The following is a 16,307-nucleotide window of genomic DNA, read 5'->3' as shown; positions in this document are numbered from 1 at the left end:
TTGTCACTGCTGTTACATCCAAGCAGGCAAAGGGAATCTCTGTTTAATATATGTCAGCTCGTAATCTTATGATACTATCTAACACACAAATAAATCAAGGAAATGTTAAAGTTTAAACTTGTCCCTTTGTTATTCAGTGAGGCTGACCATAAAAATCAATCTATCTATCAGTCAATCAAAAAATGTCTGTCACTATGCAGGCTGCACAAATGCACACACTAAGTACTCCTCTCGGAATAAGATTTGATGCAAAGGGAATGTCATTTCCTTGCAGCTTCTTTAGGAAGCTACGAAACTTATTGCTTCTTGGGCAGAAAAGGTTATCTACTTTTGGGTAACTATAAGAACTGTAACTGATGGTGGCAGTACTCAGATGAAATTAACACTGCTGAATGAGGTGTAAAAAGAGACATATGCTCCTTTCCTTTTACACCTTGCTGTACCAACCAAAACACTTCTAGCTAAGGTTCAGAGGGACACCTGGAGTGGCATCCAAAGTAGTGTGGAACCACCACTGTGCACACAGTGAACATAGTTATTTTCTAGACTATGGCATGCTCTCAATATGAATTTTTGAAGGTCTTTGGTGGACATTTGTTGGATATCTTTGAAGGACATTGGTATGCTGCTACAATAACAAATAGCCATTCTCCCGCATAAGATGAAAAGTATCATAGGCTCTCCTTTTAACAATGGAATGCTAACAAAAACTGTTAAACAATAATTTCTCCTGAAGGTTCTTCTGTTCTTTCTGTTTACTAAAGGACACTCACTTTGGAATATGTAGATATATTCAAATGTAGTGCTCTAACTCATAAATCAATGCAGATGGAGACAGACAGATAAATAATTATAAATACACAAAAGATTACATAAGGGAAAATAATCTCTTTTATTTGCAAAAGTAGAAGAAGGTTGTAACACCTGATAATGAATTAAAAATGAGCAATTAAAAATGAATCGGGGGGGGGAGCTATTCAATTCTAAAGTACTGTATTGTAAGAAAAGGAACTAGCTGATACCATTGAAGATGAGAATTTAAGATTGCATTTGTAGGTACTAGGAAAGATCTTCTGTTGAACCCAGTGGGGCTTATTGCCAAGAAAACTTTCATAAAATTAAGTAAAACAAGAGATAACCGCGCACAGTACACATACTGTGTAACTTTCAAAGCTGTGGCCCTGTTTGAGATTATATGTTGCATAGGAAACCATGAGCATAGGCACAGAGGAGTATGTGGATCCAACAAGTGGAGCTGCATGCTTGACTCCTTAAAACAAATAAACTCTACTACCCAGCTGTTTGGGTGGGTGAGCTAATTTCCATCAGAATTCCCTTTCCATACAGTAAGGAACCTGAGGCCTGGGGGCCAAATGCAGCCCCCCAGAGCTATTTATTAATAAATTGCTTACACACACACACACGCACGCACACACACACACACACACACACACACACAAATAATGTTTACGAAATAAATACCTCAACCAGGGCAAAAACACTCAAGAATGGAGACAGGCTGGAATGTGGAATGCCTCCCTCCTCAAGCTCTAGTTTGTCTCCACTCTCTTGAGTGTTTTAACCCTGGTTGAAATGTGACCTCAAACTGTGCTAATGCCTGTTGCTTGGATGGATGAAGAATGGAGAGATGGACTTGTGTGTTGGAAACCTCTGGCTTTTATGTGGCTGGAATATAGTTTACAACACAAATAAAAGCATCACATTTATTCATTGGCTCATGTTTGGCTCTGGCCCTACGCACACTGTCACTGGAAGGTTGTCCATGATGCAAAGTGGTCCTCAGGCTGAAAGGGGGGCATGAATCAGGTCAGACAGTCCTTCACACAGTACATAATTAAACTGTGGAATTATCTGTCACAAGATATGTGATGGCCAACAACCCGAACCACATTAAAAGAGACTTAGACAATTTCATGAAGGATAATGCTATCAATGGCCACAAGTCATTGTATTCTTGATACAAGTACAAAATGAATAAAATATGTATTCTCCTACCAAAGTCTCTATATTTCTTTTTTAACCATTTGGCTAAATTTGGCTTAATCTTTGCATTAATACTATAGAATAATTCTGCCTTCTGGCCTGTACTGCACACCTCTATAACTCTTAAATGTCCAGCAACAAACCTGATTTCCCTCTGCTATTTTCTTGCCGCAGAAAAATCTCTCCTGTAAGAACTGGGGGCAGGGTTGAACCAAGGTAGAGGTCTTTAGATGCTCAGTAAAGAGTCCCTGATATCTGCCTGTTATTATATCTCTGCATTATATCTTACTTCAGCATGTTGATGGGGAAGCATAGCACAAGAATTCCAATGGTTGGTGGTAGCTGGAATAAGCTAACTTACAAGTAAAACACCAGGATCTAAATAATGAGATAATGGTTTATCTGAGGGGCGAAATGCCTATATAAAGCAGTGGTTTATGATGTACCCACGTTTGTCACAACAGGCAATTAGCAAGTTGTATTTTAATCATCTCAGAGAAACTATCAAAAATACGAGTTTTGTGCAGTATCTCAATCTGCTAATAACTGCCTAGGTTTCTTTCATTTACAGAAATATAATTTTAAAACTGTAACTCAGCCTGTCCTTTTGTTACATGCAAATGCTGACTATTAAATTTAGAAATAATTGGAGTGAATTCCATTTGTCAGGAGAAACACTTGTAAAAATCTGTAAAGGTTTTGCCTCCACAACGCCCTATATATAATTAATTCAGATCTGACACATCTCTAAGGTTACCTCCTGAGGAAAAGGTAACCTTTCAATCATGAAAGTTAATCCAATGTTAAGAAAAATCCCTTCACCATCAGTGGGGAACACTCAACTGCTACCTTTCAAGATTTTTGAAAGTGATTCATGCCTCCAGCAAACAAAAGATGTTCATATATTGTTTATTTCCTATAGTCATGCTGCTATACCACATGGCAATATGCCTACACACAAGCTGGATTCTCGGATTCAACAGGGAACATATGCCAAACAAAAATAAGTTTAGACGAGGGCACCCTCCTGTATGTTCCTGTCAGGCCTTTGTTAGCAGTGAAAAACTCTTTCTGTCTGCCTATTCAGTGTCTTCTTTACACGCCTTGCCTCTGTGGAAAAAAACCATGGGCCCTCCCCCCAACTTTAAGTATGACTAACACACTTTATGCAAAATCTATTTCCTTTAAAATAGTAAAAGCATGTGGTAGGAGACTGGCGGAAGCTGACCCATCTTCCTTCAGCACTCTGCATTGCTCAACAAATCTGCTTGAGAATTGTGAATGTGATGGGTTGTGGCAAGGGGGTCTAGGTGGAAGGAGGCTGGCTTAAAAAGGGGGGCAGTGGAAATTTCCATGAGTGGGATCCAACCCCTAGTGTCCTAGTGTCCTTTTTACCTGTCTTGCATGACACAAGACAAAGCTAGCCTGCATGCACCAGCTGAAACCCAGGGAGGCAATTACTGGAAAACAAACAACTTTCCAATCACTTATCTTCATGCTAATAAGTCTATGCCTGCCTTCTACTTAATGGGACAACAACAACAACAATAATAATAAATTTATACCCCACCCATCTGGGCGACTCCCAACAGAATATTAAAAACACGATAAAGACAGAATATTAAAATATTAGAAATACTAGAAAGAGGAAGTTGGCACTGCTACATTATAATTCACTCTGAAAACCCCAAAGCTGCTGGGTCCTGCTAAACACTGATTCCTTACAGCCAATGACAAATACCTGTCACTATTGTGAGGCCCCAACATCCATTAGTTCCTCAGTTACTGTGGATTCATAGTGGCAGTAGAAAGCCCTTCTGTCCACAGAGCATTTTGCGCACAGTAGAGGAAGGAAAGTTCATCCTTGTGTGTTACCTCCTTCTCATGTCTGCCCAGTGACATTTACTCTGTCAAAATGAGGTGAAAACAAGACGACTGTTCCATTGTTTTACCTTTGCATTTTTGCTCCACTGTGAAATGTGTGATTATGAATGTGCTGGAGATGGTTGTGAGCATGTAAGGGATTAAAGTGACTGAAACAGATCATGATATATGTGTGTTGTAGGGAGTGAGAAAGTGTGTGATACTGTGTGCAAGAGCATATGGGGATTGTTACTGACTGTGTGAGGGTGGTGAGGGGGCTAGAACTCTAATGAATACATGAATGTGGTACAAATAATGACATCTGGGCCTAAAATATTTCCAGGGGGGAAAGCTTATGTGAAAACCACACATGAATGATTCAGAACATAACAGCAGTTATATACATATAAATATGCATTTAATGGTGCATGATATTTAAAAGTTTTAAATTTATCTGTTAAAATGCATATATGTATTTGTCACCTTTTGACATTTAAAAATTATGATACAAATATAACAAAATACAATACAATGGTGCAGTTGCCATTGTGGCATTGTCAGGTGATATTTTTGTCACATGAAACTGGGGTGTATAATTGTTTAACATACTATTTACACAACTATCTTACATACACAATGTTTTAAAGATTATTTTATATTTTTATTTTACTCCGTTTGATTCATTGTATTTCTGAACAATGAATTGCATAAACCCTTTACCTGTATGAAACCCGGACTGTGTATCAAGTCCTTTAGCCACCTCCAGTAGATAAATTCCCTCACTCCCCAACTATTTTCTCTCAGAAGTGCCCTTAGGGCTTTGACAGAAAAACAATTTAGAGCCACTTAAGTGACAGAGCTTGATACCATACTTAATGACCTTGTAAATGTGCCACTAGAGAACCCATAAAGTAGAGACAAATACATGCATGACTCCATGCAAGTTCTCTTTGCATCTGGGGACAGTTTCCTTAATACCTGTTTATTCTGCAGTGTGTGTGTGTGTGTGTGTGTGTGTGTGTGTGTGTGTAATATATGAATTTATAAAGTTCTTAATAAAATAACCCCTACGTGGTGTACATAGAACAATTTAAAACATTTATCAATCTACAAATAGTTTCAACAAAAGTTAGAGATATACAGATATATCTCCAATATTTGTACAAGTTTAGACAGGGTTACAAATATATATATATATATATATATATATATATATATATATATATATACACACACACACACACACACACACACACACACACTCTGTATATGTACGTGTACATATAAAAGAAGGCATCCAAAACAACACAGTGAGGGTGCTTGCCTATTGCTAAGAGGAGGGGTTACAGGGAATAGTGAAAACCAAACTTCTCAGAGATGTAAAGCATTCATATGGTATCTGCTAGAGTATTTGCTCAGACTGAAATGCTTGAATAGGCACGTGACTGGCAATGTGATCCCTACTTGAGCTTAGACTGGTAGCAAATCAGAAGCCAGTGTAAATATTTGAGCAGAGATGTGCTGGCAAGATCTTATTCCTGTCAGCAATCGTGTTGCAGCATTCAGCAAGTTTGTTCAGCTTTTGGACAAACTGCAAGGGAAGCCCCATGAAGAGTGCATACCAATAATTCAGTCTTGATATTAGCAGTTGCTGGAATACAGTGGTCAAGCTATCTTAGTTCAGGAACAGCCACAGCTGGCACAACAGCTTAAGTTGGTGGACAGCACTTCTATCACAGAGGACCCATTGGCTTCTGGTGACAGACCTGGATCCAAGAGCACTCCCCACCCTAGGCTGTGTGTTTGCTAAACTGCAGTAGCGTCTGGAATGTACACCAAAATTGATGCAGTATCTTGGCAACTCCCTGCCACATGCCCAACAAGACACATTCTGACACTTTGATTTAATAAAAAAAACACAGGTAGCAAACCAAGGCCCAATAGTGGTAAGTACAGTCGTACCTTGGAAGTCGAACGGAATCTGTTCTGGGAGTCCATTCGACTTTCTAAACATTCAGAAAACCAAAGTGCAGCTTCTGATTGGCTGCAGGAAGGTCCTGCAGCCAATCGGAAGCCACGGAAATCCTGTCAGATGTTCAGCTTCCCAAAATGGTTCACAAACCAGAACAGTCACTTCTGGGTTTGTGGTGTTCAGGAGGCAAAACTTTCGAGAACTAAAGCTGTTCGAAAACCAAGGCACAACTGTACATCCCACAATGCCAGTTGGAGGATACGAATTCTGCAACTATACTCCTTCCCCTGCCTTTCACTCAGGAGGACCCCACCAAAATATAAAGTAAAATTATTCTCTATTTATAGGCAGTGAGAAGCACTGGTTGGCTTTCTGGTGGTTGCTGTTGCTTTGTGGGAGTAAGAGGGACAAGGTGGGAGGAATGTTGGCCCAGTGCAAACGCTGAAGCAGAGTCAATCTGGTGGTCAGTCATGCCGGACACCCCTTCCACTCTTGTTAAACGATAGTGCCCCACTTGCCAGGACACTAGCATAGTCATTCTGCCATGCAAATAAACTGTGAATAGGATTGAGATCATGCTGATCCTAATAAATTGGTTATTATGCCATGTACTGCTGCTCTTTGATGTGTGTGTGTATATATAAGAATGAATAAACACAGCTGCCTGCATTTTAAACTTTCCTTTGCAGCATTGATATTGGCTCTCCTTGGTGTTGTGACTATGAGAGCTGCCATATTAGCTCCTTCACTTCAAAATTCACCACTACACCAATGAATACCAGGTGCTGGGAACAAACTTCAGGAGATGTCTATCTGCACATATGCTGATCCTGAACTTCCAGAAACATTAGACACTCAGCGCTGGGCTAAATGGATGCTAGCATGAAGCAAACTACCATATTTTTCTGTGTATCGGACGCCCCCATATATAAGATGCCTCCTATTTTGGGGGACTCCAAATTAAGAAAACACCCCTCACCACTAACCTCAGCACTACAAGCCCCAATTTTAAACCTTATTTTTTGGTAAAAAACCCCCATATTTTTAGACATTCGAAGATGGGGAATCTATGTATCTGTGAAATACTATGTACTTTAACACAAATTTAACACGTTCTTTTGTAATAAAATTTAAATGGAACTTCAGGAACATGGTAACCGTATTTTTTCTGCTTCTTTGTTACTAATCAATGAAACACAAGACCCAACCAGTCTGTCCTGAATTTTACTTCATTGTTCTACTTGTAAAATGATGTTCAGTTATTATGTGTCTGAAAGGGAAAAGTAAAATTCCAAACTTAAGCGACCTTTTAAAAATATTTATTTGTGAATTTTACCATTTTTAATTTAATCTAATTAAAAATGCCTCTATTAAGAAGTAAAAAAATAGTTTTGGTAAGAATCATCTACTTGATCAAAGTATTAACCTATTTACAGTACTTACCACCAGGACAACCTTTTCCTACTAAACTCAGTATACCCCAGAATACTTACTACATCTTTATATTATTGCATCCTGTATCTAACCATTTAATTGCATTCAGTTTCAGTTTTCCAATGGGACCACATTATTCTTCACACACGTCCAAGTCACTAGAAACCGGTACTACGTATAGCCCTTCCTAATGTATTCAGATTTTTAAATGACTTATATTTGTGAAATTCAACACCAGATATTCAGTTGTCCTTATGTCACTGAAAGCCCAATGCTAAAATACAATGAATAAGCAACCCAAAGCATAATTCCTATGGAGTTCAGTGGGATTTCTTCCCAGCTAAGTGTGCAAAAACCTACAGTGCAGATTCCAATAAAGGAAAACATTGTTGAAACAATTCTGAATGTACAAAAACAATTATTGCCTGAAATTTCATCAACTATAAAAGTTTTGTTTTTCACCCTAATTTAATAATGCAAGACCACATATTTGTTGCATACTTGCTGTTTGTATTCCACCCTTCCCCTTGGAACAATATGGCTTACAGTACATGCCATTCTCCCATTTTATTTTCATAACAAATCTGTGAAGTAGGTTTGGCTGTGTGACCTATGACTCGCCCATTGAGAGTAACAGCTGCAGAATGATTCGAAGCTGGATCCCCTAGTCTGAGTCCAGTACTCTAGCCACTACATCACACTACACTGAATTGACTCAATATGCTGGTAAATTATTTGTTGCAGGTTATTTCTGCTTAGCTTTTAAACATTCTTAGGGATGCCGTGTCTACTCAAACTCAGGTCACGAAATTCATATATATATGAATTCATATATATATATATATATATATATATATATATGCAGGTTTTGGTGTCCTCGGGTGTCTTCCCGTGTAAAAGTTGGGGTGTCTAGGCGACGTTTCGACGAGGTCTCACTCGTCATCTTCAGGCTGGTGCTTTCGGCTTCTTGTTACTGGAACAGGCTCTGTTCCAGTAACAAGAAGCCGAAAGCACCAGCCTGAAGATGACGAGTGAGACCTCGTCGAAACGTCGCCTAGACACCCCAACTTTTACACGGGAAGACACCCGAGGACACCAAAACCTGCATTCCTGTACCCGTGAAAATCTACGAAAACATATATATATATATATATATATATATGAGCCTGTGCCCTTAACACTCATTCCTACTGAGACGGAAACCCTGAGAAGGCTATAATCCTGATATTTCAGGTCATATATTGAAACATGGCAAACACCTTTGGCAGCACTGTATAACATTATAAAGGCAGCAGAAATAAGCACAATTAGCTTGTGAGAAATGTACTGCTCTGCCAAGGAGCTGGAGAGCCTTGCTCCCTTCACCACACTCCTCTTCTTCTGACCCAGGTAAGTTCTGAGCTCTTAAGAGGAAAAGGAAAGAGGGACCAGATGTCAGAGGAGGCAGTGGCAGGGACCCAAAGTGTGGCTGAGCATGGCCTACTTAAAGGTAAACCAATTAGAGGCACTCACTGTTAACAGGTGTCTCTTCTTGATGAGGTGCTACATCCCTAGTTGTCTGGAGCACAATGGGGTTTCTAAATATAGAATTCAATTCGATATATGCTCTATTTTTCATACATTTTTGCATCAAAGCAAGAGCAGGGAACATTTGGCCACTGCCAGTTTGGATAATTGAGCACACTGAAAATACTGTAATTGAGTTTATACCCACACAAGGAAAGACTACAGTATCCTTCTTTGAACTTTCAGGAGTCCCCTCTGTAATAAATATTAAAATTAATAATGGTTCTACCCTTCTGGCTGAGTTCAGAATTAGGCTTGACAAACAAAAAACAAAACAAAACAAGTTTATTCCTAGAAGAATTCAAATCCCACTGCCCTGCTGAACACCTGTCCAAACTCCTGCAAGTCCTTTTAAATCCTGCTCACAACCTCACAACCCTTGCTTATAAGTCCTTGTAGCTTTTCCTGACTCCCACTTACAAGGCCTGGTGGCAATGGCAACAACAAGAGCAGTGATGCACATGCCTTGCTGGAGACCTCTCTTGCTGCCTGGTAGAATGGTGCTACAGCTGAGTCCCCAGCCCTTGTGATGCTAACATGGTCCTATTCAAGGAACTAGGGAGAGAGCAACAACCTAGTTATTGCCAGCAAGTTACCTGGGAAGGTGAGAGGGAGAAAGGGTTTATTTATTTATTTGTACTTATAGCCTGCCCTTCACCAAATGGTCCTAGGGTAGGTTACAAAAATATCACAGTTAAATAAAGTGCAATTTACACTGAAATCCCAAATAAAATTGAAAAACAACCAATGACAAAATGACAAAACAGGAGTGTATAAAACAGCAACACAGATCAATGCAGGAGGAAGAAAGCATCTATTCAACCAAAGGCTTAGGGTAAGATGTGCATCTTGACCGACTGTTGAGAAAGCATACAATGATGGCACAAGGGAGGTTATTCCACAACCTGGGACCAGTACAGATTAGGCCTTTGCTTGCCTTGCCAAAGAACTCACATGGATGTAATGCTTTACTCAGGCAGAAAAACATTACAGAATCCCCCCTTCAATTGGACCCCATAAGACTTACATGTAGGTCTACAAAGGCAATAGTCTAGGCTTGGCAAATACAGTAAAGAGGGAAATCTAAAGATTAATTAGTCAAAAGAACAAGGCTATAGTCTTTGGAAAGGAACATCAGAAACATCAACAATAAATTAAAAAGTCATTGATTTATTATTGTAATGAATTCAGATAACTAGGAATTCATTTTAAGGATACACTTTCTTGGAAGACTCATTTTGAATATAATGTAGCTTTCGTAATCTAGAGATTCAACGATCTTGTTAACATTTTATCATACAAATGCTAGTTTTTATTTGGCACTGCTTTAAAACTGTTTTGAAACTAGAATTCAAATTGTAAAACTGGAAAAGTGTTCCCCAACCTTGTGATAGATGAATGATTTTAGGTTTCCAGGTGGCTGTATAATAAATAAAATTGTAGAGTTTTTTATTTGGTTACTCTTATGTCTCTGAAACTCTGGAAAGCCGTCATGGTTATCCATTTTCAGACATATATATATATATATATATATATATATATATATATATATATATATATATTTGCTTTCGTAGATTTTCACGGGTACAGGAATGTAGGTTTTGGTGTCTTCGGGTGTCTTCCCGTGTAAGAGTTGGGGTGTCTAGGCGACGTTTCGACGAGGTCTCACTCGTCATCTTCAGGCTGGTGCTTTCGGCTTCTTGTTACTGGAACAGAGCCTTTTTTTTTTTTTTTGAGAGGAAGTTCCCAGGTTAGTGTGCCTATTCTTCTTTTGTTCCTTAATTACTTGAGGGATATCTTGAGTGATTTCTTGAGTGATATTCTGAGTACCACTTAGGTGGGTCATTAAGTGTGGATTAGTTGCTAAAGCTTTCGTGTCTTGACCTCTTGAGCTTGTGAAGAGTTTTTCTGAGAAGATGGCTGTACTGCACTTAGTTGTGCTCTGGCTTGGCTTCGTGTATAGGGGCGAGCTGTGGTTTTGTGCCCTGTGCCAGCCAGATCTGTGTAGGGATTGCAGGGGGGTGCAGCATCCGGAGGTGCCACTATGGTTTGGCTACTGGATGGTGTCTGTAATTTATCTGTGGAGAGGGTCTGGGTTTGGGTCTGGTGTGGTTGATTGGTGATGGCGTTCTGTGTGCCTCTGGTTCTGGTGTCGGTTTTTGTGGGGAGGGCTAATTTCCAGATGTCTGGCAGGCGGGACGTGTCGTCACGCTTGTTCATGTTGTGAGGGTGTTTCTCTATCTCGATGGCTTCCATGATTATTCTCTTGTGGTGATGTTCCATGTTAAAGAGCAATTTGGAATCTGCAAAATTAATTTCGTGTCCTGTTTCTTTCATGTGTTGGAAAAGAGAGGAAGTTTTTTCTTCTTTTTTGACGGCATTCTTGTGTTCTGCGATACGTGCATTTATTCGTCTGTTTGTTTGTCCAATGTACGTGGCTGGGCAGACTTTGCAGGGTATTTCATAGACCCCTTGGTTTTCCAACTGGATTTTATCTTTGGGGTTTCTGAGGATATTGGCTATTTTTTGGTTGGTGCAAAAGGCTGTTTTGATATTGTGTTTATGGAGGATTTTGCTAATTTTATCTGTAGTGCCCTTGATATAAGGAAGGAGGGCCATGCCATTGTTTTCTTCTGTGTCTTGGTTTTTGGGGGGTGTTTCTTTTTGGATTAGCTTCGTAACCCTGTTTTGCTGGTATCCATTGGCGATTAACACATTTGAGAGATTCTGTAACTCAGTTGTCAAGTGGTCTTTGTCAGCCAGGCGTTTGGTTCTGGAGATGAGAGTCTTGGCTACGGAGTTTATTTGTGCAGGGTGGTGGTGTGATTGTGCATGTAAGTAGCGGTTGGTGTGTGTTTTTTTCCGGTAGATAGTGTGTCCTAGGGAGCCATCAGGTTTTTTGTAGATTAGGACGTCAAGGAAGGGAAGTTGGTTGTTGGCTTCTATTTCCATAGTGAATTGTATTTTGGGGTGTAGGCTGTTGAGATATGTGAGGAAGCTATCTAGTTTTTCTTTCCCGTGTGGCCAAATTACAAAGGTGTCGTCAACATATCTGAGCCAAAGTTTGGGTTTGTGTTCTGACTTGTCTAAAGCATTGGTTTCAAAGTGTTCCATGTACAAATTTGCGATGACCGGTGAGAGGGGTGATCCCATAGGTGCTCCTTCTATCTGTTTGTATCTTTGTCCATTGTGGATGAAGTACGTGTTGGTTAGGCAGTGGTTGGTCAGGTCCAGGATGTATTCGGGGGGATTGTATTTGTTTTGAATGGCTGTCAAGGCTTCATTGATGGGCACTTGTGTGAAGAGAGATACAACATCGAAGCTCACAAGTAGGTCATCGGGATGTAGGTTTTGCTTCTTTATTGTTTCTATGAACTGGAAGGAGTTAGTAACGTGTGAAGCGATGGATTCTGCATAGGGCTGAAGTTGCTTAGCGAGAAATTTAGCGAGATTTTGTAGAGGTGAGCCTATGGAGCTGACTATTGGTCTGAGTGGTGTTCCTTCTTTGTGTATCTTGGGGAGACCGTAGAGTTTGGGGCATCTGGATGATTTTTCTCTGGGGATGATTCTTAGCTGGATTTCTTCACTGATAGGAGAGGCTTTTATTTTGGATTTGGTGGTTTTTTCCAGATAGGTGGTGGGATCTGTTTTTATAGGTTGGTAGGTAGGGTCTTGGAGTAGATTTGATAGTTTTGCTTGGTAGTCCGATGTGTTCATCACAACAGTGGCATTACCTTTGTCTGCTGGGAGAATGATTATGTTGTTGTCTTTCCTCAGGTTGGTGAGTGCTTTCTGTTCTTCTTTGTGTAAATTGCTTCTGGGTGGTTTGCTGGAGCAGAGGATGTTGGTGACTTCAAGTCTGATTTTATTGGCTTCATCTGGGTTGATTTTGGTTAGGCTAGCTTCGACTCCGCATATGATGTTTTCCGTGGGGATGCGTCTCGGGGCGACTGCAAAGTTGAAACCTTTGGAGAGTACTTTGGTTTCAGTTGAGGTGAGGATCCTGTCTGATATGTTATGTACTGTTTGTTTCATGGGTTGTTGTGGAGGGTGGCTGGGCTTCTGGCGTTTCTCTAGTTTGTGGAGTTTGTTGGTGTGTCTGTCTGTCTTATGTGAGGTCTCAGTTTCAGCTCTCCAGACGGCTAGTTGTTTGCTCTGTTCCAGTAACAAGAAGCCGAAAGCACCAGCCTGAAGATGACGAGTGAGACCTCGTCGAAACGTCGCCTAGACACCCCAACTCTTACACGGGAAGACACCCGAAGACACCAAAACCTACATATATATATATATATATATATATATATATATATATATATATATATATAATATAAATTTAAAAACATTACTTCAGTTAATCAACACATTTTTCAAAGCTAGTAATACTTCAATGTTCATAAAATTCTACTTTTAAATGGAATTCAATCTTAAGAAGCTCTAAAAGTGAAGAGGCATCCTGTAAGCCTAGAATGTGAATTAGAATTAGCACCAGTGTTGAAAATATTCATGTTAGAGTGATTTATTGCAATTAAGCTTCCACTAAGCTACTTGCAAATGTACAGGAAAGTGCCAAAATTGATTTAATACCAAAAGAAAATTGACAGTTTATTATTTTGAAGTGGAATGATATAATCTGTGATTAGCATTCAGTATCAAAATGCCAGGGTTTGTTTTTTTATACAGCTTTTAAGTGTGTTTAATATAGCAGCTGAACCATAGCAGTAAAAAACCCTAAGAATTAGAAATAGATTCAGTGAAATCTATTCATCACAATGACAGTTCACATGGGCAGGTGCCCATGTATAAAATTCATTTGAAAAACAACAACAACTGAGCCCATGTGCCTTGCAAATTTGCACTGTGTGTGTCTGCTTTTTCCTACAGTATAGACTCTTGTTATACCTTTTCAAAAGGTGCATACCTAACAAGTTATTGATTTGGATCTGAAGGACACAGTGTTTATTATGTAGGAAGCCATTGCTGGGCACAAGCGTGAGAAATTAATGATAGCTTTGTAAGTGTCCATGCAGTGGTACTGAACCAGTGGGGCACCTGTCAATCTGTATGATAATATAGCTCCAAACTTTATAAAAATCGGTGATGTGAAAAAACATTGATTTTCTTGTGGTAAACAAGATTTTTCAAAGAGGAAAGCAAGATGTTTAAAACGTTAATACCTCTGCTTGTACAATTGTAATTTAACATGTGTCTAAACAGTTTCATGCTATGCATAACACACAAGAAACCTTTATTTTCCTAAAGACTTTTAAAAAGAAAACAAGGGCTAACCACCTTTTGTGTTTTTCAAATAAAAAAAATCTCTGACATAGTTACCCAAATATGACTTCAATCCAATGCTAGCCTTATACAATTTAGTGGCCTGAGACAGTCATATGTACACAGTCCAGTTTTGAAATGCTTTTTTAAAAAATGTAGTTTATAATTTTTGTATCGAAATATGTTTGCTTTTATCCAAAACCTCTGTACGAGGGCTAGAAATGTGACTTTTGGGAAAACTGAGACCTGTCATAAATTCCTAGGAAGATCTAATAGCTGCAAAAGCAAACAACAACAACAACAACCAAACTTGTTCCTGTAAAACAAACAAATTCACTAAAATAGATGCACTACGGGTCTGCCAGTTGCTCACCTATGACTGAGATGATTGCAGCAACATGTTTATTTCACAAGGAAAATGGGCAAATAAAAACTTTTATAATATATTATAGAGCAAATACCTGATCCTAGATATGCACCTATAGATGTAAATTATGAAATTTATGGGAGAAATAGGCCTACCGTTTTCCTCATCTGATTTATTGTCATTGTCAGAGTCAGTCAGGGTAAGGGCAGAATTTTCACGGCTTGACAGACCGGAACTGCGCCTGGATTTAATCCCTCTCCCCCACAGCCGTATGGCGTGCTCTGGAGACATTCCTCCCTCTGTATCTGAGTCAGCATCAGACCCAGTGCTGAGGGAATAGCCTTGGTGAAGTATCCCTATGTCCGAACAGTAGCCGCTTCGGTGGGGAGAAGGTTCACAGATTCCTAGTTCAGCAAGGGTGAAGTTAGTTCCTAGGGGAAAAAATAGGAAGGGAAAAACATAATTAAAACCTGAGAGCACTTTTAAATTTAAATGTAAATTTATTGGAAAATTAAAGTAACAGACCTTTTTTTACCTTTCCATTTATGTAGAACATGTATAGAACTAGGTGTGCAGATATTGGCAAGGCTGTTCAGGCAGAACAATATAGCAACATGTATGGGGGAAAAAGTGTTTTCAAGAGTTGCAGGGTCCATAAATACTTCAGTAAAAACAGCTGGATACCTAAATGGTAACATGTCACTTTCGCTATCATGTGTATGCAATGTTTTTCTCTTTTGTGGATGTTTAAAAAACCACTGACTCCTATGAATTCTGTAAGAACAGGGGTCAGCAAACTTTTTCAGCACTGTCCCTCAGACCTTGTGTGGGGCCGGACTATATTTTTTTAAAAAAGAAAGAACGAATTCCTATGCCCCACAAATAACACAGAGATGCCTTTTAAATAAAAGCACACATTCTACTCATGTAAAAACACTAGGCAGGCCCCATAAATACCCCAGAGATGTATTTTAAATAAAAGGACACATTCTACTCATGTAGAAACACTCTGATTCCCAGACTGTCTGTGGGCTGGATTTAGAAGGCAATTGGGCCAGATCCGGCCCCTGGGCCTTAGTGTGCCGACCCATGTGTAAGAAGATGGCAGCCAATGCTAATTAATAAAAGGGAATTGCAAAGGCTTGCACACATGTTATTCCAGAAATTGACAGCTCCAGACTTAATATCAATAGTGGATAGACATAATTTATTAGTGATAAGCAAATACCTACCCAGATAATATTGAAATGTAGCACAGCAAGCAACAATAGCTATCCTGAAATAAAAGTATGTTCCGTATGTATGTATATACAGTATGCTGTATATGTACAGCTGTTATGACTTATTTTCAATTGCCATTATTCAAATAACTAGTTATTCAAATAACTAATAAACACTATTATTAAAATAACACTTAAACCAGAAAACTGACTCTGTTAAAACTTTTATTTCTATATTCTTAGGTCTGCCAATACAGAGAGAAGAATTCTTTTTCATGCTAACACAAACTTTCCATCATTAAAATCATTTCTACTTGTCTGACAGAATATTAGCTCTCCTCCTCCTGCCCTCTGTTTTGGGGTTTCCCTTGACCCCCCTAGGACTGATGGGGGCATTGGGGGTGCTTGGGGAGAGGAGAGGAGAAATGATATTGCTCATCTTTGAAACACTGTTCTCCATTGAGTGTGCAGAAAAGCACTGCAAATAAGGTTTGAAGGCACAGAATGGAAATTATTATTATTTATTTTGACAATGATCAGTGTTTAAAACTCAATATGTTAGCCAAAGACTCCCGGCGATGGCAACTTGTAGGCTTTACGCATTTTG

The 16,307-nt window shown here is 39.3% G+C and overlaps 1 protein-coding gene across 14 annotated transcripts in view; it reads right to left on the bottom strand.

Annotated features, from left to right (window-relative positions):
* The window catches only part of TENM2 (teneurin transmembrane protein 2), a 795,537-nt gene that overhangs the window by 589,628 nt on the left and 189,602 nt on the right, over positions 1-16,307 (bottom strand). For 12 of the 14 annotated variants that reach the window (XM_083481507.1, XM_083481506.1, XM_083481494.1 and 9 more), the window contains exon 3: positions 14,636-14,911. The exons of the other annotated variants lie outside the window; for them this stretch is intronic. In XM_083481507.1, coding sequence (XP_083337633.1) covers positions 14,636-14,911 — 276 coding nt within the window. The remainder of the gene's footprint in view (positions 1-14,635; positions 14,912-16,307) is intronic. 14 annotated transcript variants of the gene reach the window in all.

This window comes from Podarcis liolepis (genome assembly GCF_965112155.1).
Source record: "Podarcis liolepis genome assembly, chromosome: 2".
Lineage (NCBI taxonomy): Eukaryota > Metazoa > Chordata > Lepidosauria > Squamata > Lacertidae > Podarcis > Podarcis liolepis.
The sequence above is the reverse complement of the archived record's forward strand: the minus strand, read 5'-3'. Positions and strand labels throughout refer to the sequence as shown.